The sequence below is a fragment of the Elaeis guineensis genome, chromosome 11 (genome assembly GCF_000442705.2).
Source record: "Elaeis guineensis isolate ETL-2024a chromosome 11, EG11, whole genome shotgun sequence".
In the NCBI taxonomy this organism is placed as follows: Eukaryota; Viridiplantae; Streptophyta; class Magnoliopsida; order Arecales; family Arecaceae; genus Elaeis; species Elaeis guineensis.
In genome coordinates, this window is record NC_026003.2 from 105,290,916 (window position 1) to 105,311,329 (window position 20,414).

The 20,414-nt window shown below is 34.7% G+C and overlaps 3 protein-coding genes across 4 annotated transcripts in view; 1 reads left to right on the forward strand and 2 right to left on the reverse strand.

Annotated features, from left to right (window-relative positions):
* Positions 1-20,414, reverse strand: part of LOC105053677 (uncharacterized) — a 55,066-nt gene that overhangs the window by 13,030 nt on the left and 21,622 nt on the right. The gene's annotated exons all lie outside the window — the stretch shown is intronic.
* LOC140852629 (uncharacterized) lies at positions 4,618-7,902 on the forward strand. Its single transcript, XM_073246152.1, has 5 exons — positions 4,618-4,837; positions 6,161-6,232; positions 6,305-6,438; positions 6,540-6,613; positions 7,454-7,902. The coding sequence occupies exons 1-5, from the start codon at positions 4,745-4,747 to the stop codon at positions 7,537-7,539; spliced, it is 459 nt and encodes a 152-aa protein (XP_073102253.1). The 5' UTR covers positions 4,618-4,744; the 3' UTR covers positions 7,540-7,902.
* On the reverse strand, positions 8,777-14,451 carry LOC140852529 (uncharacterized). The gene is made up of 2 exons (XM_073245865.1): positions 13,923-14,451; positions 8,777-8,784 (listed from the first exon to the last, which is right to left on the reverse strand). Exons 1-2 carry the CDS (start codon positions 14,449-14,451, stop codon positions 8,777-8,779), a joined length of 537 nt encoding a protein of 178 aa, XP_073101966.1.

Genomic DNA, 20,414 nt, shown 5'->3' on the forward strand with positions numbered 1-20,414 from the left:
ATGGACTGCAATCTTGGTTAAAGTAATGATGATTGTATCACTACATTCTAAGGTACGCACCATGGAAAATTTTCAACAGCATTGTTTTCTCTATTTCGGTAGAAATGATGTTGTTTTTTAATCCCTTTCTTTGAGATAGGTATTTTTTATTTAAGAATGATTGCTATTCTTGAGCAAAATTGTGTATTAATTTGAATTTTATTTATTTAAAAATGGATAGTCTCAATCCAGATATGAAATTCTAGGCTTCAAAACCCAGGTAAGAATTTCCTCTGACCTCGTAGTAGGGGTTTGATCTTGCACATGACATAAATGCTACACAGCTAGAGAATAGTAAATAAGCACTTACAGAACTTGTCAAGCATTAGTTACATGCTTTTTACAAACATTCTCTTTATCACTTCATTTATATCAACTGTGAACTGGAGTAGGAATTTCTTTTACGGTTAACACTCAAAGATCAAACATGCTTCCCATTCACTCATTAGCTAAATAAGCTTTCCAAGATATATAATAACTTTTATATCTCCTAAGCCATATTGCTAGACCTCAATATAGGAAGGGTATTGAAAGTTGAAAAAAATCATATCCTTAATTAAAGTTGGTGATGATGTCAAAGCAAGTTTTGTGTTCTACAGCAGCAATGAACTACAAACTGACTCTTATGCCTTTTAGTGCAACATTAGCATTCAGTAGTGAGGGGCGTAAGAGTCAATCCATAGTTTATTTCTCCAAAAATATCAGAACTAGCTGAAGCATATACTACCTTAACTAAGTAGTGGTTATGATGCATACCCTACTACACATGTCCACACCATGCTACTGCTTTCATAGAAAGGGGCATTAAGAGTAAATCTGTAGTTTATTTCTCCAAAAATAACAGAACTGGCTGAAGCAATATGCCTTCTTAACTAAGTAGTGGTTATGATGCATACCCTACCACACATGTCCACACCATTCTATTGCTTTCGTAGAATGAGATAGGAAACACTAAAGCACTTATATGCTCATACGTGTGTGTTAGAATATGTAAATCCACACAGAAGAGCTACATTATTTTTGGTCAATCAGAATGGTAAGATTTAATGACACAAAAATTAAGATGGGCCATCCTATTTGGAGATCACATTGTCTATCATGATCTACACCACTAAAAATGCCTAGAAACCAAAAACTATATGTTTTGGTGGTCACCTACCTATGCATCAAGTGGGTGCAGCAATGGATAATTTTAGTTGTGCCGTTGTTCTAAAATACACGATGGGACATATAAATTGAAAATCCATACTGTTAATCATGATATATGCATATTAAAACATATAGCTCTGAATATGTATGTATGTATGTATGCATGTATGTATGTATGCATGTATGTATGTGTATGTATGTATATATATATATATATATATATGCATGTATGCATCCCTTCTTGTAATCCAATAAAAAGATTTTTTTTTTTTAGTTGTGGTCAAAGTAAACATAATAGAGCTTTCTCGATTTTTCAGTTGTATCCAAATTAAATATAATAGAGCTCTCTTGAATTTCATGCATTGCCTATTCCAATAAAGTCTTCATGTACAAATTGAGCCTAATTTATATGTCACCAAGATACAAGCATGTTACAGGAATACCCTTATTTTGTCTCTAGTGCGAGGTTCTAATTGGTGAAAGCTTGTGAGCATCTTAACACACATTGGCAATACATTGGTATGAGTCAGCATGATGCATTTTGTTTACCATGGGCTGTAGCATGTTTCTAAGCATGTGAATGACACAGCATGATACTTGTCATGCCAACTCATAAGTAGCTCCAGCATGATATGCGGACTTTAATCCTTGAAATATGTTAACAAATCTAGAATTGTATGATACCATTTTAGGATGTGCAGGTGGAAAAATGCATGGCTATCTATTTTATTGGTGTGGTGCTTGTTTGGTGCACATAATATGATACTGGTTATGAATGTGTTGAGAAGACTTTTCTAAATTCTGCCTAAAACTTACCAAATCAATGTTTTTACAATTGAAAATCACCAAAAAAATAATTAAATAAAGGAGAAAAGTTAGGTTGTTGGAAAAGGAGCAACATGTGTCATCACTTGTCTAAAATCATATTTGCCCCCTACACTCAAGGGATGTAGGAGGTCATAATCCCATGGTATAAGAAGCCCTTCACTGACAATGCTCCTCTATATGCATGTATACATGAACTGCAAGACAGACCCTTGAACCTAGAGAATCAGAGATGAATGTACAATTGAGAAAATATTGAAAATTTTGTGCCCTTTGGTCGAAAAAAATTTCACAAAATAAGGTTCAAGAGCCTCTATTTTGATCTCTGTTTTCCATTATCTTGTGGGTCTTTTATCTCAAGATGAGTGTCACAGAACCAAAGGGTGTGAAGACAACCCTCATGGAATCTGAAACTGGGTATGGTAACATGAAGGCGGACATGGCTTCATCTGTATGATGAAATCCTAATCTGAAAAGAAAACCTCCTAAGCGAAACTTATTTATTTTCTACAATTTCTTTTTATTTAGTTTTCCTGGTATTTTTAGGATTACATCTTTCTCTTGTTAGTCAAAGGTAGCCTGAAAATATATAAACCCTATGGGCTACGAATTCAACCAATCAGATTAAAAAATTGATGCAAAACTTTTGGAAGTCTCTATCTCCTTGTTGTGATTTAATATCCTTGCCCTTTCATTATTTTCTTCTTTTTACTCCTTTTCTGCTGAAATAGCATACAGAATGGGGTTTGAAGCACAACAGAAATTTTTTTGATTCGCAAACTAGATGGATTTGGAAATTTCACTGACACATAAATAGGCTATGATACAGCTGGTTATGCTTATAGTTGTGGTCACATTTTCAGCAAAGAATGTATCTAGTTGGAACTTACAATTATTTGGTTGATACGAAGTTAAAAATACATATACAATGTTTCAGTACCCCTTTTGTATGTAACAGGTTAATAAGGGCCTTTTATCTTCTGGAATCATGGGTTCGTACATTGTTTTCCTTTGTTGGTCTGCCAATTCAAAGGTATGCTTTTATTTTACAGTCTTGGTTCATGCCCTTAATTTTGTAGTATCTTTTAACTTACTATACTATTTACCTGTCATCATCTCCTAAAGTGTCATGTTAATACTTCAGAAGACTAGAGTTCATAGAGGATGCATCTTAATTCTAAATGATTATCCAAGTAATATACAATGATAAAACTGGAGTAGATGGGGCCTTTGCTGAAAGATATGCAACATTCCATGATCTGCCATGAAAACCCTTCACTGAGATACGACATTTTAGTTGCTTTACGATGGCAAAAATTTTCATGTTCTAGACATAAATCAAGGGCTTTAAGCCTTTAACTAAAGATAAATTTGACATTGATTGTGATTAATAATACAGTATTGATACTTGATGCTAGCACTAGATCTTAAACTATCTGGTAATACCTTTCCAAAAGAACTCTAATCCACAAATATGATATAATTCCTTTATAGTGGAACACCACTCTCTCAAAAATCCAATGTCTGTGGGTGCTGTAGAGATTCAAGGGGTAGAACTGTTGAAGAAACTTCCAACCACATAGAAGCTGTTGTCTTTAATCTAATCTTCTGATATCATCAGAAGCCTTATATAATGCATAATATTTTCTGACCTTGTTAGATGCTCATCAGAAGTCTACACCAATAGCATGAGCTAGTATAATGGTGAATTTAGCAAACAAAAGGCAACAGCAATTAGCAATAAAAATAGTGCATTGTATATTTGGATGGACATTTTTCTTGACTGGATATGTGAATTGAACGAAGAAGATCAGTGAGGCAATTACAAAGAATTTTGAAAAAGATATCAAGCTATGTGGATATTGATGATAGTTTAGACCTGTAATTACATAGGACTTTTTGTGAAGTTGGTTATTCATCTTTTTAGGCCTTAACCTGTTGTAATTCTCGAGATGATAAAACATGTATGAAATGTCAAAGACATGCCCATAAGTAGCTCTAGTCCCTCATTTATAGGTACAAGCATCTGCATATTTACTCTATGAACTCAGTTATTCTTGTTAATGTAAATTTTCTCATTCCAAAGCACCATATTTTTATCCATTCCAGATCCTCGTGTTTCTTCAAAGGATATAATAAAGGCAAGAAAAATTTCATCAATATATCCTTCTCCATGGTTTAGTTTTGGTCATGTACCAAAGTAGGGGAAGACTTAGTTAACTCTCCAAAACTTCTAGTGGTTTGTCACTGGCTTATCCAAGCAAACCACACCAACTATATTTTTGCATTCATCATCCAAATATAGTAAACTATGTGCTGTATGTTACCATTTATTGTGTTCATGTCAGGTTATATGCTTCTCATAGACAAGTCGGAGAAGTTGTCATGGGAAAGCTATGCATTTCTAGATGGTGAAAGCTCAATGTGTTGAAATATTCTGAAGCTTATGAAATTTTGCTTTATAATCTGAATGTTGGGCTTGTCTAGGATCATCAGCACAAGACTTCTAGAATCATGATTAGATATATGGCTATCCTGAAACCTGAAAGAACTGGAGGTCTAACCTTAAGCTTGAATCTTGTATGGTTGCTGTACGTTGCAGTTAGAATTGCTATTTCACTTGTTGACTTATTCCTATATATATGTATGTATATATATATATAATATTCATGTGTGTCCCAGTAAGGTGGTAATAATTTGTTTTGTATAATGCACTAAAGTACTGGACAACATGAATGACTTGCACCATTACAGTGAACCTCACACTCAGGAATGCAACACAAAAAAGATGATGGCTGAGGATGGTGGCTGGACTACCATACTGGTAAGAAGATAGATGCTTGAAAATTTATCTTTGCTTTTGTTTGATTGTATGAGGCTGTTGATGGCCTTGGTATGTCACAGATATTTGATATTTACACTTTAGAGATCTTGTAAGACCTTCGTTATTGCTTGCTCCTACTGCATTGTGCCACAGTCTACTTCTGTGCTGCTTGTAATCAACCCATCGTGTAACTCCTAAGTAGCATCATTTACTTTTTTCTCCCTCTCCTTCATGCCTATACCCTTCAAGCACTCATTAGCATCATTTTTCTTTTCTGATACATAGTGAGTCTCCGTCTGTGAATCCTGTTTATGATCCCTGCTTCAGCATCCCATTATTAGTAACCTTCGTCAGATAACCTTAACCACATCTTGCTTGCTCCTGCAACTGATTCCCTGGGTGTTGATCAGGTTATATTCCTGGATATTTTTAAGCATTGCTAGATTCTAATTCATCAGGATCCTCCCAAGGCGATAAGTCTTATTAGTGTGACTCTTCATTTCTCTGATATATTACGAGCTTAAAATAATTCCTAGCATATTGAACCACTTAGAACAGAATGTAGGCATCCAATGAAACCTTAAAACAGTAGTTGCAGCATCAATGTTCAATTTGTGACAAGGACAGGTCTGAAGTTTTCTTTGCAACTGCTATTTTTGATTGTCAAGAATGTGAGAAAAGAAGGAACCTTTATCTTTTTATCGAAGATTAAGCATCAAATTTGAAATCTTTTAGTGAACAAACAAAAGTTATGAGCTCTGGCTAGACTTTGAACTAATTTTGTAGAAATCAGTACTCCAAAAGCATCAATACAAGAATTTGATCCTATGATGAAAGAAGATGGCTTTATATCTAATGATGAAGGTCAAAACTACAACTGAAGGAATATCATTTTCTAACTCTGACAGGCATTGCGACAAAATTTGAATGCAAAAATTATATACTGACTTTCAAGTTGTATATGGAATGGCAGATTAGATATTTGAGAACATTTTAAACAAGAGATTTGAGGTATAGTTCATTGTACTGGCTGCTATATCAATTTTATCCAAGAAGGAAAAAGGGAAAACCACTTTGTACTTCTGTAGTTTATGTATATCAATATTTAAAGAAATTCAAAATAGGGAACTTCATGAGGTGCATCTTGCAGGATATTGAATCTATTTATGATTCATGCTAAATCAACCTTTCTTTTGAATCTATGCTAATATATGATTATTGGGACAAATTTCATCATTCGGGATGATAGATGTTGTAGTTAATTAAATGTTTTGTCTTTCAACTGTTGAAATTTCATCATTCTTCCATGATTCTTATCTGTAGAGCTTTCTAATTGCTGTCTGTGCAATTGTAATGGCAACCTTTTCAACTGGGATTGATACACAGTCTTTTCAGGTGAATTTCTGTGAAGTAAGCATCTCTAGTTTAATTAATTGTTTGATGGATTTTTAACAATTTGCTATTCAGTTCTGTAAGGATGACATTCGATCAGAAGATGATGTCCCATATAGTTATGAGATATTCCACTTCATATTTGCGATGGGAGCAATGTATTTTGCAATGCTATTCATTAGCTGGGAATTGGATCAACCAACTAGAAAGTAAGATATCATTTACCGAGATGTGCTTTCAATGTATCCTTATATGTATGAAGATTGGTTTCACTTCATTTGGATTTTTGGCACCATTATCATTGTATCAGATGGAGCATCGATGTTGGTTGGGCAAGTACGTGGGTGAAAATTATCAATGAATGGTTTGCTGCCAGCATATATTGTAAGTGCTCATATATATCCTTTATTTTTCACTTGGATTGGAACTTATCTTGGTAAAATATTTTTTAACTAAATCGCACTCCATTATAACACCAGATAAAAACAGTGCTTGTCAAAACTCCTATAGTTTCATCAGTGGGACTCCTAAATTAAAAAAAATTAATAATAAAATAAACCTGTGAGAGATTTATGTACTCAGATAGAAGATTGTCACCTTGTAGGTAATGAAATAAAGAAAAAAGTTCTTGGTGGTATTTTGTTAGCAGGATGTTTATTTTGTAAGGAAAACCCACATCCCTTTTGGGATCCTTCAAAATGTAATTTCAAAACTAATCTGTGAATCCATGCCGCTCCAAAACACATCAAAAGTTCCGCATTTTCCTCAACGGTCAAACTCTGAATTCTTTTGTCTAAACGAATAAGAATGGGATTAGTTTCTTGCGATCCTTTAATTTTTAGAAAGTGCATAGGTCCACCAACTATATATGTATGTGTGTGTATGTTGGCTATAAGGAGCAGACAACTCATTAATGTCTCATTTATTTTGAATTTTTTCAATCATATTTGAACTATCTTTAAACCATATTTTCTTACAATCCTAAAAAAAAAAACAAAGAATTGGTATTTCTCAAAAAATAAATATTTGAAAAATCAAAATCTTCTTGAGATTTCTAATCGATTCAAATTAAGTAAAAGTCAGCATTGACCTCATTGTTTTGGTAGTAGAAATTGATTTCATTCTACTTGAGTGTTTGTTCAGACAAATTCAGTATTTGAAGATCCATTTCATACTGATGTTGTTCTGTAACTAAACTGACACTTCATATCTGTCACCATGCAGTGTGGAAACTGATCTCCCCTGTTGTAATGAGGGACAAAGCCATCAATCAGGAACAACATGTGCAGACTGTTCAAGTATCGGTATGATATCCAGATTACTCCAGAACATGTTCTGTTCCAGTGGATGTCGGTCTCAACTTAGCATTGTACATTCATAGCCATGAAATATTCCTTATTTCTCATATATATAATTTTAATTTTTCAAGCCCCAAATATTGTTTCATATAACGATGTCAATGTATATAATTCAATGGTGTCATGTATATAATTCAATGGTAGAAAACCTTTTTCCCTGATGCTACTATAATTTGTTCACATGCATGTAATTATTTTATTGAACATCTTTTCCAATTCTTTTATCCAGTAATATAACAAATAGAATGTGGAAGTGAAGTTTAAGCTTTAAGCATGGTGATAGAAGCACATGCTTATTTCACTCAACAACAGTAGTGAGAAGCAGAAGAATCTGAATCAAGTTCATTGAGTCAGTAAACAGGGGGATTTTTGAATCCCAAGACAAGATTATGCTACAGTTTGTCGACTGCCATAGAAAGCTTTGTGTGCATGATGATTAACAAGGATGAACAGGAAGATGTTATCCGTGAACCCTACTAAAAGCAGCAGATTCATCTGGCCTCCTTCCACCCAATATTTACCTGTTTGTTGATCTTGGCCTGCTGGCCAGGTATGATGTTCTTTCTCGGGATTTCTTGGACTCCTCCCCATGTTGGCTTGGTTCAATTTTCTTTCCTATATTGAACTAATCTTCTAATTTCCTTCTATTTGTTGTTTATATAGTTCTATTCTCTCCCAACGCCGTCCAAGGTTTTAGAATAACAGCCTTTGTAACATTATACTAGTATGACTGTTTAATTGCTAAAAACTACTATAACTGTTTTAGAAGTCTTCCATAACAGTTCTTACATACCACGAAAGAAACAAATTGTTGAGAAAGTTGTTGTTTGGTGGAATTTTCATTTGACATTTTTATGTTTGATCCATGGCGGCAAGAAAAGTTGTCACGCTCCGAATGCAGGATATAACACGGCCATGCCACCAAGAGATGGGCCCACGATAACACGAAGCCAAAATTCATCTTCTTAAATATAATAACAGGTGCATCATAAATAAATATAATAATAAAGTTCTATTCAAATATTTAATTAAATCAAAATTGATTCAGAGCATCTAAATTCAAAGATGAAATAATCCAAGCCTCAAAATTTATAATAGCTACAATCCATAAACTGAATTTCTAGTACAAAATTTTCAAGCTTGCTTTGCTGATTCCCAAGTCTGGATTTCTTTTTCACCAGTCCTAGTCTTATTTCTCTGTACATGGCAAAGAAAACAAAAAGAATATGAGCTACACTAGCTCAGTAAGTAGATTTCCGCTTCTTTATCAGATTAAGCATAAATTTTCTATGATAATGCATCATTTAGCAAATAACTATTATTATAAAAATAAACATTTCATAGAGCGTATAATAAAATAAGTTATAAGCTTATCATGTATGTATAAATCATGTATATTTCACAATCATGAATCATAAATAATTTCTATCATGTATTTATGTCATGTTTCAAAAATATTGCTCACAGATATTCGGGCTAATGTCACTATTATACCCGTGACAGGACCATGTTTCTTAATTGACAGAGTTCTTAATTCATGTGCCAACTTTATACTCGCTGGCAGGATCATGTTTCGTGTGGATGCTAGCTCCGGATGTCGACCTTCCCGAAGAAATTCATTCATAGCTATCTGAGAGTTTTGAAATCTTTATATCATTTTCTTAAACCATACATATACATAGAATAAAATCTCATGCTTTATAATCATGCAACTTTTATAAAATACACTCATGTAATCAATGCTCATAATAAAATATACTTTTTCATATCACATATGCTGATCCTGATTTTATAAAAAATATGACTTCATTAATAAGAGATCATATGCATAAAAATCATGGAGATTTAAAAATAAATAAGGAGCGTAAGATCTACATACCTCGATCATCTTGGACCTTTTAATCTTCCTTAAAGGAATCGGACAGTCCTATTTAAAATATTAAATCATCAATAAATTTTATTTCATATATTTAATAAAATTACATAATATAAGGAGATGATCGATTTGATGATCAGTCCAATAAATCTCTCCTTCGGCTCTAAACCGATTTAAGGTCATAGATCCCTAGGAGTGGAGAAGATGGCTTAATCGAAGATCCATAGGGCTTCTTAGAGAGAGAAAATTTTTTAGAGAGAGAAAATAGAGAGAGAAAATCCAATTCTAGAGAGAGAAAGTCCAATTATAGAGAGAGATAAGAGAAACTTTCTCTTATGTGTATTATTTATTATTATTATTATTATATATATATATATATATTTCTTTTCTTTTCTTTTTCTTTTTTTATTATAATAATAATAATAATTATTATTATATATATATATTTTTTTTTTTCTTTTCTTTTTCTTTTTCTTTTTCTTTTTCTCGTGGCCTTCTTTGGCCGAAACAGGGGACCTAGAGGTCTCCTTGTCTTTGACCAGCCGTTCACGGCCGTATTTTGTCCGGTGGTGGCCGACGATAAGGGGCGACCCTCTCGAGTTCGGAGAGGCCAGAGCCACAGTCGGCGATGACCATCAGCGTTTTAAAAATCAGGAAAGGAGAGAGGCCGAACAGGGCTTCCTTTTCTGACAAAATCCGACGACTCCTGCCGCCGGCAGTTGTGCCCACCGACATGGAAAAGAAGAGAGAGAAGAGAGGAAAAGGAAGAAGGACATACCACAGCCTCCGATGACTCCCACCGGCGTGAAATCGCGGCGAGCACGAGTCGAGGGGCCGCGGCTTCAATCAAGAAAATCAGAGAGGAACTCCAGCGATTGTCGGTGATTGTTATGTCCTCTCTTAGAGGAGAGGAGGGGGGGTTCTTATAGGGCTCGTCCTAGGGTCCTTTAATGGCCCTAGGACTCTGATTCCTGATCGAAATCGGGGAAGGAGAAGACTCCGATCGGGAGTCTTCTTGCCCCCTCTTTTTTTTTTTTTTATCGGGGTGGGCTTAGTGGGCTTTAGGCCCAATGGACCGGGTTATCACATTCTATCCCCCTAAAAAAAATTTCGTCCTCAAAATTTAACGTACCTTCATTTTCAAATAAGTGTAGATATCTCGTCTTCATATCATCTTCAAGCTCCCATATAGCCTCTCTCTCTTCATGATTACTCCAATGAATCTTCACATACGGAATGATGCGCCGTCTTGAACTTGTTCTTTTCGATCAATAATTCGGAGGAAAAATTCTTCATAGGTTAAGTCTTCATGAACTTGCAATGGCTCATACTTTATCACATTATTTGAATCAGGTACATACTTTCTCAGTAGTGAAACATGAAAGACATTATGTACTTTGGATAAATCTGATGGTAAAGCTAATTCGTAAGCAACATCTCCTACTCGATTTAAAATTTCAAAAGGTCCAATATATCGCGGACTCAGCTTGCCATATTTCTCAAACCTCATAACACCCTTAGTAGGTGATACTTTTAGAAAAACATGATCACCGACCTGAAATTCTAATTCTCTTCTTTTTCTATCTGCCCAACTCTTCTGTCTATCTTGTGTTACCTTGAGTCTTCTCTTGATTAGGTAAATTTTATCTCTAGCGTCTTGAACTAACTCGGGACTTATTAATTTTTTTTCACCCACTTCATCCCAATACAGAGGAGATCTACATTTTTTTCCATATAGGGCTTCATAGGGTGCCATCCGGATACTAGAATGAAAATTGTTGTTATATGCAAATTCAATCAATGTCATATGATTATCCCAATGTCCTCCAAAATCAAAAGTACAAGCTCTTAACATATCCTCAAGAGTTTGAATTGTCCTTTCAGATTGGCCATCGGTCTGGGAATGGAAAGCAGTACTAAGCCTTAATTCTGTCTCCAAAGCATCTTGAAAACTTTTTCAAAATTTAGATACGAATCGTGGATCTCGATCAGACATAATACTTATTGGAACACCATGCAGGCATACAATTCCATCAATATACATCCAGGCTAACTTATCAAGTGGAGTGCCAACTCGAAAAGGTAGAAAGTGAGCTGATTTAGTAAGCCGATCAACAATCACCCACACTGCATCATTTTTTCTTGCTGTCCTTGGAAGTCCAGTAACGAAGTCCATCATGATATGCTCCCATTTTCATTCTGGTATCTCTAATGATTTTAGCAAACCAGCAGGTCTTTGATGTTCGGCTTTCACTTGTTGGCATACCAAGCATTGAGATACAAACTGAGCTATCTCCTGCTTCATTCCATTCCACCAGAAGTGTTGTTTTAAATCTCTATACATCTTTGTACTACCGGGATGAAAGGAGAAATGGGATTTGTGGGCTTCTTCCAAAATTTTCTTCTTTAGTTCAGGATCTCTTGGTATACATAATCTGTTTCTAAAATAAAGAGTTCCATCTGTATGTAGCCTAAACTCAGTTCGTAGCCCTTTCTCCATGTCCTTCTTAAACTGACACAAACGAATATCATTTTGTTGGGCCGCTTTTATCTATTCGATCAATGCTGACTGTACCATTAAATTTGCTAACACATTCTTAACATTAGTACAAGTCACTTCAATTTGCAAATCTTCAAGATCCCTCAAAATTTATTGCTGAAAGGATAGCAGAGTCATCACATTTGCTGAAGACTTCCTACTAAGTGCATTTGCCACCACATTAGCTTTTCCAAGGTGATATTTAATATTTAGATCATAATCTTTTAATAGTTCAAGCCACCTTCTTTGCCTCATGTTCAGTTCTTTTTGAGTAAATAAGTATTTCAAACTTTTATGATCAGTAAAGATTTCACATGATTCTCCATATAAATAGTGTCGCCAAATCTTTAAAGTAAAAATAATAGCTGCTAACTCCAAATCATGTGTTGGATAATTCTGCTCATAGGCTTTTAGTTGTCGAGAAGCATAAGCTATGACCTTATCATTCTGCATCAACACACAACCTAATCCCTTCTTGGAAGCATCACTATAAATGACAAATCCTCCATTACTAGATGGTAAAGTAAGAACTGGGACAGATATCAATCGTTGCTTCAGATCTTGAAAACTCTGCTCACACTCACTGCTCCATTCAAATTTTATTCGTTTATGAGTTAAGCAGGTTAGAGGAATTGCAATTTGAGAAAATCCCTCGACGAATTTTCTATAATAACCAGCCAAGTCTAAGAAGCTTCTAACTTCCGTCACATTAGTCGGACGAGGCCAATTCACCATGGCTTCTATCTTCTTTGGATCAACTGAGATTCCTTCCTTAGATATTACATGGCCGAGAAAGACAACACTATCCAACCAAAACTCACACTTGCTAAGCTTAGCGAAGAGCTTCTCTTCTCTCAAGGTCTGAAACACGATCCTCGAATGTCTCTCATGTTTCTCTATATTTTTAGAATAAACTAGGATATCATCAATAAAAACAACCACGAATTGATCCAGATACGGCTTGAAAATCCTGTTCATCATATCCATAAAAGCAGCCGGTGCATTGGTTAGTCCAAAAGGCATTACTAAAAATTCATAATGGCCATATCTGGTTCTAAATGCAGTCTTAGGTACATCTTCATCTCTAATTCTTAGTTGATGATATCCTGATCGTAAGTCAATTTTGGAGAAAACTTGTGCACCCTGAAGTTGATCAAATAAATCATCTATTCGAGGAAGAGGATATTTATTCTTTATGGTTACCTTGTTCAACTCCCGATAGTTAATGCATAAACGCATGCTCCCATCTTTCTTTTTCACAAATAACACAGGAGCTCCCCAGGGTGATGTACTTGGTCGGACAAACTTTTTATTCAAAAGTTCTTGCAGTTGATCCTTTAATTCTCGTAATTCTATGAGAGCCATCCGATAAGGAGGTTTTGATATAGGTCCGGTTCCTAGTGTGATATCAATTTTAAATTTAACCTTACGATCTGGGGGCAGTCCGGGTAGTTCATCTGAAAAAATATCAGAAAATTTTCTTGCATCCTTTCTTCAAAGCTTTTCTTGCATTCATGATTGAGATAATACTCAAAGATTGTTTGGATTCCATATTATGAACTTTGCCTTGAAAGAAGAATTGCGGTTCATCCAGAATTTGAAATACCACTCTTTTTTTAAAACAATCAATATGTGCATGGTACGAAGATAACCAGTTCATCCCAAAAATAATGTTAAAATCATGCATATTTAACTGAATCAAATCTACTGCTAATTCTTTTTCTTCTATTTAGATTATGCAATTCTTAAAAATAATGTTAGCAACAACAATATTTTTAAAAGGTGTGCTAACATATAATAGTTCATTTAGTTTTTCAGGCACATAATTCAAAGAAGTAGCAAACTTGAGAGATATAAAAGAGTGAGAGGAGCCGGAATCGAATAGCACACGAGCATGAATAGAATTGACTGGGATAGTACCTGTCACCACTTGATCACTTGTATTGGCCTCCTGTTGGTTTAAAGCAAACACTCGTGCATTTCCTTTCTGTTTTTGATCAACTAGTTTGTTAGGTCTAGAGTCATCTTTTTTCTTATTTGGGCAATCACGAGCCATATGTCCTTTCTCGCCACATAAGAAGCATGCTCCTATCCTCTTGAGACAAGATCCATTATGATTTTTTTCATAATATGAGCAGGATATAGATTCTTTCTTCTTATCAGAGTTATTATTTTTAAAATTTTTTTGCTGATCCCTTAGATTTTCTGCTGATCTCGATCTCTTTCTATCTCCTCTTTCTAGGTCTACTCTTTTCAATTCAGACTCCACTTTCAAAGCTCGCTCCAGTATGTCCTTGTAGTTATTGAAAATATGAGAAGACAGATGGGACCGAATTTCATATCTTAAATCTTGTTCGAATCTGTTAGCTTTACTTTTTTCGAACTCCATAAGCTGGGGGCAGAAGCGGTCTAGCTCATTAAATTTGTTAGCATATTCTAATACAGTCATATCATCCTTTTGCTTTAAGGCTAGAAACTCATTTTCTTTTATCAATCTCATTGTCCCAGAGAAGTACTGATCATAAAATATCTCTTTGAACTCTTCCCAAGTGAGCTGATCATCATTATTCCCATAAGCAGCTTTTATTGCAGTCCACCAAAACTCAGCATTCCCTTTTAACATAGGAATAGCTAATCTGATCTTCGCATTCTCAGGGTATTGCAGGGCATCAAACATCTTCTCCATCTCTCGAATCCATGTCTTTGCAGCCATAAGATCAGATCCACCCTCAAATAGAGGTGGGTTGAGCCTTCTGAATATCTCGTAGTATGACTCCATAGATAATGTGGGTCGAGGAGCAGTTTGTGCCTGCTGCTGGATAAGCTGAGCCACCACTTAACATACACCAGCAATGTTCGCCTGAGTGGCCGGTGCGTCAGGAGCCCACTCAACTAGTTGATTGGCAGCTCCCCGCGACGTCAATCTTGCTCCTCTTGTCCTAGCAGCCATATTTGCTAAGGTCTCGCCCTCCCTGTCGCTCATCGCTTCCTAGTCAAATGCCAACATTATTACATTATTTTATAATAGAGCTGTAGTATAGTTAATAATTTAAGTCAGAGTCTAACTATGCGTAACCTAACTACCCACTGTTAGGTTTTAAGTTCTACCCTTAATTAAACCTATCGCTCTGATACCATAAAATGTCACGCCCCGAATCCGGGACATAACATGGCCATGCCACCGAGGGATGATCCCATGATAACACGAAGCCAAACTTCATCTTCTTAAATATAATAACAGGTGCATCATAAATAAATGTAATAATAAAGTTCAATTCAAATATTTAATTAAACCAAAACTGGTTCAGAGCATCTAAATTCAAAGATAAAATAATTCAAGCCTCAAAATTCATAATAGCTACAATCCATAAACTGAATTCCTAGTACAAAATTTTCAAGCTTGCTTTGCTGATTTCCAAGCTTGGATTCCCTTTTCACCAGTCCTAGCCTTATTTCTCTATACATAAAAAAAAAATAAAAAGAATATGAGCTACACTAGCTCAGTAAGTAGACTTCCGCTTCCTTACTGGATCAAGCATAAGTTTTCTATGATTATGCATCATTTAGCAAATAACTATTATTGTAAAAATAAATATTTCATAGAGCATATAATAAAATAAGTTATAAGCTTATCATACATGCATAAATCATGTATATTTCACAATCATGAATCATAAATCATTTCTGTCATGTATTTGTGTCATGTTTCAAAAATATTGCTCACAGATGTTCGGGCTAAGGTCACTATTATACTCGTGACAGGGCCATATTTCTTAATCGACAGAGTTCTTAATTCATGTGCCAACTTTATATCCGCTGGCAGGGCCATGTTTCGTGTGGATGCTAGTTCCGAATGTCGACTTTTTCGAAGGAATTCATTCATAGCTATCTGAGAGCTTTTGAAATCTTTATATCTTTTTCTTAAACCATACATATACATAGAATAAAATCTCATACTTCATAATCATGCAACTTTTATAAAATACACTCATGCTATCAATACTCATAATAAAATATACTTTTTCATATCACATATGCTGATCTTGATTTTATGAAAAATATGACTTCATCAATAAGAGATCATATGCATAAAAATCATGGAGATTTAAAAATAAATAAAGAGCGTAAGATCTACATACCTCGATTGTCCTAGACCTTTTAATCTTCCTTAAAGGAATCGGACAGTCCTATTTAAAATATTAAATCATCAATAAATTTTATTTCATATATTTAATAAAATTATATAATATGAGGAGATGATCGATTTGATGATCAGTCCAATAAATCTTTCCCTTCGGTTCTAAACCGATTTAAGATCATAGGTCCCTAGGAGTGGAGAAGATGGCCTAATAGGAGATCCATAGGACTTCTTAGAGAGAGAAAATTTTTTAGAGAGAGAAAGTAGAGAGAGAAAGTCCAATTCTAGAGAGAGAAAGATTTAAGAGAGAGATGAGAGAAACTTTCTCTCATATATATTATTTATTATTATTATTATTATTTAGGGATGGCAAAATTAATCCAACCCGATGGGTATATACCCTACCCAAACCCGGTCAAACCCGAAAAATAGGGTTTGATTGGGTTTGGGTTCAGGTTTGGGTAAAACTCGAAAACTATAGTACGGGTATGGGTAGGGCTATTTTCTACCCGAACCCGACCCGAACCTATGAGTATGAATAATACCCGAACCCATATCCGAATATATATATATATATACATATCCGAATATATATATACATATACATATATATATATATATACATACACACACACACACACACACACACATATATATATATATATATATACACGTACATATACACACACATATATATGATCTCTCTCTCTTTCTCTCTCTCTCTCTCTATATATATATATATATAATTATATATATGTATGTATGTATATGTATGCATGCATATATGTATGCATATATGTATGTGTGTGTGTGTTAGAAGTGTGTATGTGCGTATGTATGTATATATATATAATTGGTAATTCTATTTTTGATTGATAATATGCATAAAATTATTATTATTTTTTTTTTTGGTATAGAATGGACGGGTATGGGTTGGGTATGGATTGGGTATGGGGAAATGGGTTACCCACGGGTATCCCCGAACCCGTTGGGTATGGGGATGGGTATCTCTTTTCTTACCCGATTGGGTATGGGTAGGGTTTGGGTATAGGATATTAAGTTCGGATTTGGGGATGGGTAGTATACTACCCGACCCAAACCCTACCCATTGCCATCCCTATTATTATTATTATATATATATATATATAGTTTTTTTCTTTTCTTTTTCTTTTTCTTTTATTATTATAATTATAATTATAATTATAATTATAATTATTATTATATATATATATATTTTCTTTTCTTTTATTTTTCTTTTTTTTCTTTTCTTTTCTTTTTCTTTTTCTCGTGGCCTTCTTTGGCCGAAACAGGGGACCTAGAGGTCCCCTTGTCTTTGACCGGCCGTTCATGACTGTACCTTGCCCGATGGTGGTCGGCGGCAAGGGGCGACCTTTCCGAGTTTGGAGTGGCCAGAGCCGGCGGTCGGCAGTGACCGTCGGCATCTTAAAAATCAGGAAAAGGGAGAGGCCGAACAGGACTTCCTTTTCCGACAAAATCCGACGACTCCTACCGTCGGCAGTCATGCCCACCGGCATGGGAAAGAAGGGAGAGAAGAGAGAAAGAGGAGGAAGGACTTACTATAGCCTCCGATGACTCCCACCGGCGTGAAATCGCAGCAAGCACGAGTCGAGGGGCCGCCGCTTCAATCAAAAAAATCGAAGAGGAACTTCGACGATTGTCGGTGATTATTATGTCCTCTCTTGGAGGAGAGGAGGGGGGGTTCTTATAGAGCTCGTCCTAGGGTCCTTTAGTGGCCCTAGGACTCTGATTCCTGATCAGAATCGGGGAAGGAGAAGACTCCGATCGGGAATCTTCTTCCCCCCCCTTTTTTTTTTTTTTTATCTGGGTGGGCTTAGTGGGCTTTAGGCCCAACGGGCCGGGTTATCACAAAAGTAACTCATTATTGGGTGAGAAGTGAATTGATTAAATATTCTCATTATTTTGCTTTGTTAATTACCGTAACTGTTTTAGAAGTCTCCTATAACAGCTCTTATATACTACAAAAAAAAAAAAAAAAAAAAAAAGTTAAGAAGGTTGTTGCTTGGTGGAATTTCATTTGACATTTTTATTTTTGATCCATAGCAGCAAGAACAGTAACTCTTTATTTGGTGAGAAGTGAATTGATTAAATATTCTCGTTATTTTCCTTCTTTAGTTTTTTTGGTTTTTTTTTTTTTACCAAAAAAACTACTATAACTGTTTTAGAAGTCTCCTATAACAGTTCTTTTGTACTACAAGAAAAAAAAAAAAAAAGTTGAGAAAGTTGTTGCTTGGTTGGAATTTTTGTTTGATATTTTTATTTTTGATCCACAGCAGCAAGAAAAGTAACCTTCTATTTGGTAAGAAGTAAATTGATTAAATATTCTCATTATTTTCCTACGTTACTTCTTATTAGGTAGCTTATAACAGTCATTAGTCTTCCAATTAATCTGATTCTAGAGTCGAATTTGGAAAATATTGGCATTTTTATGTAATGTAAATAATGATTCCCAAGCTTTTTATCCAATTGAGAAATAATAAGACATTGGCAACTTGGTTTTCAAACTTCCTGCATCCTCCATTCCTTTTATCCAATCTCTGTGGATTATCCAATTTAGAAATAAGAGCGATATTGGCAACTCGCTTTTCAAACTTCGTGCATCCTCCTTTTATCCAGTCTACGTGGATGAATGAACGCAAGCTACCTTTACCATTTTTTTTTTTTTTTCTATCTCCGAGTTTATTCTCTTTGGTGGCAATGTCCCCAAATAAGAGATATTGTCAAATATCTTGTTTTATGATTCTCACGAATGTATCTGTACTCCAATAGTTTAATTCATCTATTTTACCAAAAGAAACAAAAAAAAAAAAAAAAAAAAAGAGAGATATCCTCCAAAATGTTAGTTATTGTTCTGATAAGAGTAACAAGTGTTCTTTTCCAAGTCACATATTAAGTCGGGTTTGCACGTTTTGCACATTGATTGGGCTTTGATGGGCTGGTCTTGGGTTTGAACCATCTTCATTTCAGAATTATGGTATTTTTAAGCGGTGTTTGGTTCACAATTGAAATTAAAATAAGAATGAGAATCAGAATGGAATCGGAATCGGAATGGCCAAATTCTTCGAAGCATTTGGTTCGTGACCGAAATCGAAATTAGAATCAGAATTGAAATGAAAATTTGAATCCATAGAGGAGAGTAGGAATTGAGTTTTATATAGATTGAGCCATTCTCATTTTACTCTGAAATCGGAAACAGAATAGGACTCTTCCCAACCAAACGGTTAGAATAGGGGTCATCCATTCCGATTTCGATTTCGATTCCAATTTCAGACCTCCATTTCCTCCAACCAAACAGTCCCTTAAGTCAAATGGCTACAGTTTTGGTGGTAGTTCAACACGGTGCTTCGACTTGAGGGCATTGTGTATCCACGATCGAGTTCTATAGCCGGTGGACTAACATATACAAATAGGATTATTCAACAAATACTATTTCCAGAGAGCCATCTTTGATAATAATATTTGCATGCTATTTTATATTTTAAAGATGAGAAGATATTTGAGAATCCGACTAATATCTATATTCATATTTATTTAAAAAAAATAGATATGGATAGATAATTATCTAATCTGTATCCGAATATCCGAATTTATATGTAATCTTATATAATTTTATATAGTATTTATTAATTTATAAGAAAATTTACAATCATATAAATATGTTGTTAACTTGATTTATTATCTATTTAATAATATTTTTGATTATATAATCATAAAATTTAATTATCTAAATTATATCCATACTTTCAGTATTCGAATTATAGCTGTATCTATTTAAAACAAATATGGATATGAATTTTTACATCTGAGTAATATCTATATCTATATTTATATTTGTCAGGTAAAATAAATATGAATATAGATATGTTGGCATTGGATGTGGTTTCAGCTCTAATATATCTCTAAGTTATTGTTGACTTCTCCGGTGAAGGAGAAGTTACAACTGCTCCCTTTGATATTCAAGCCTTTAAAACACATGCAAGTTTCATTCTAAGGGTCAAAGAAACTATGAAAATGACATCCTTTTAAATACACAGCAACGAGGCTTATTATCGGGTGCATCAATGTAGCTTTTTGGTGGGAGAGTGGATCCTCTACAGTCTGTGGATTGCACCACATAGCATTGTACCATGCTTAGTTGCCGATATCAGGAGATGGATAGTTATTGTACAAGATGGTTATACATGATGTGTCACCGTTGATAGTCATCCATCTTTTAATGATGGTCATCGAGCACA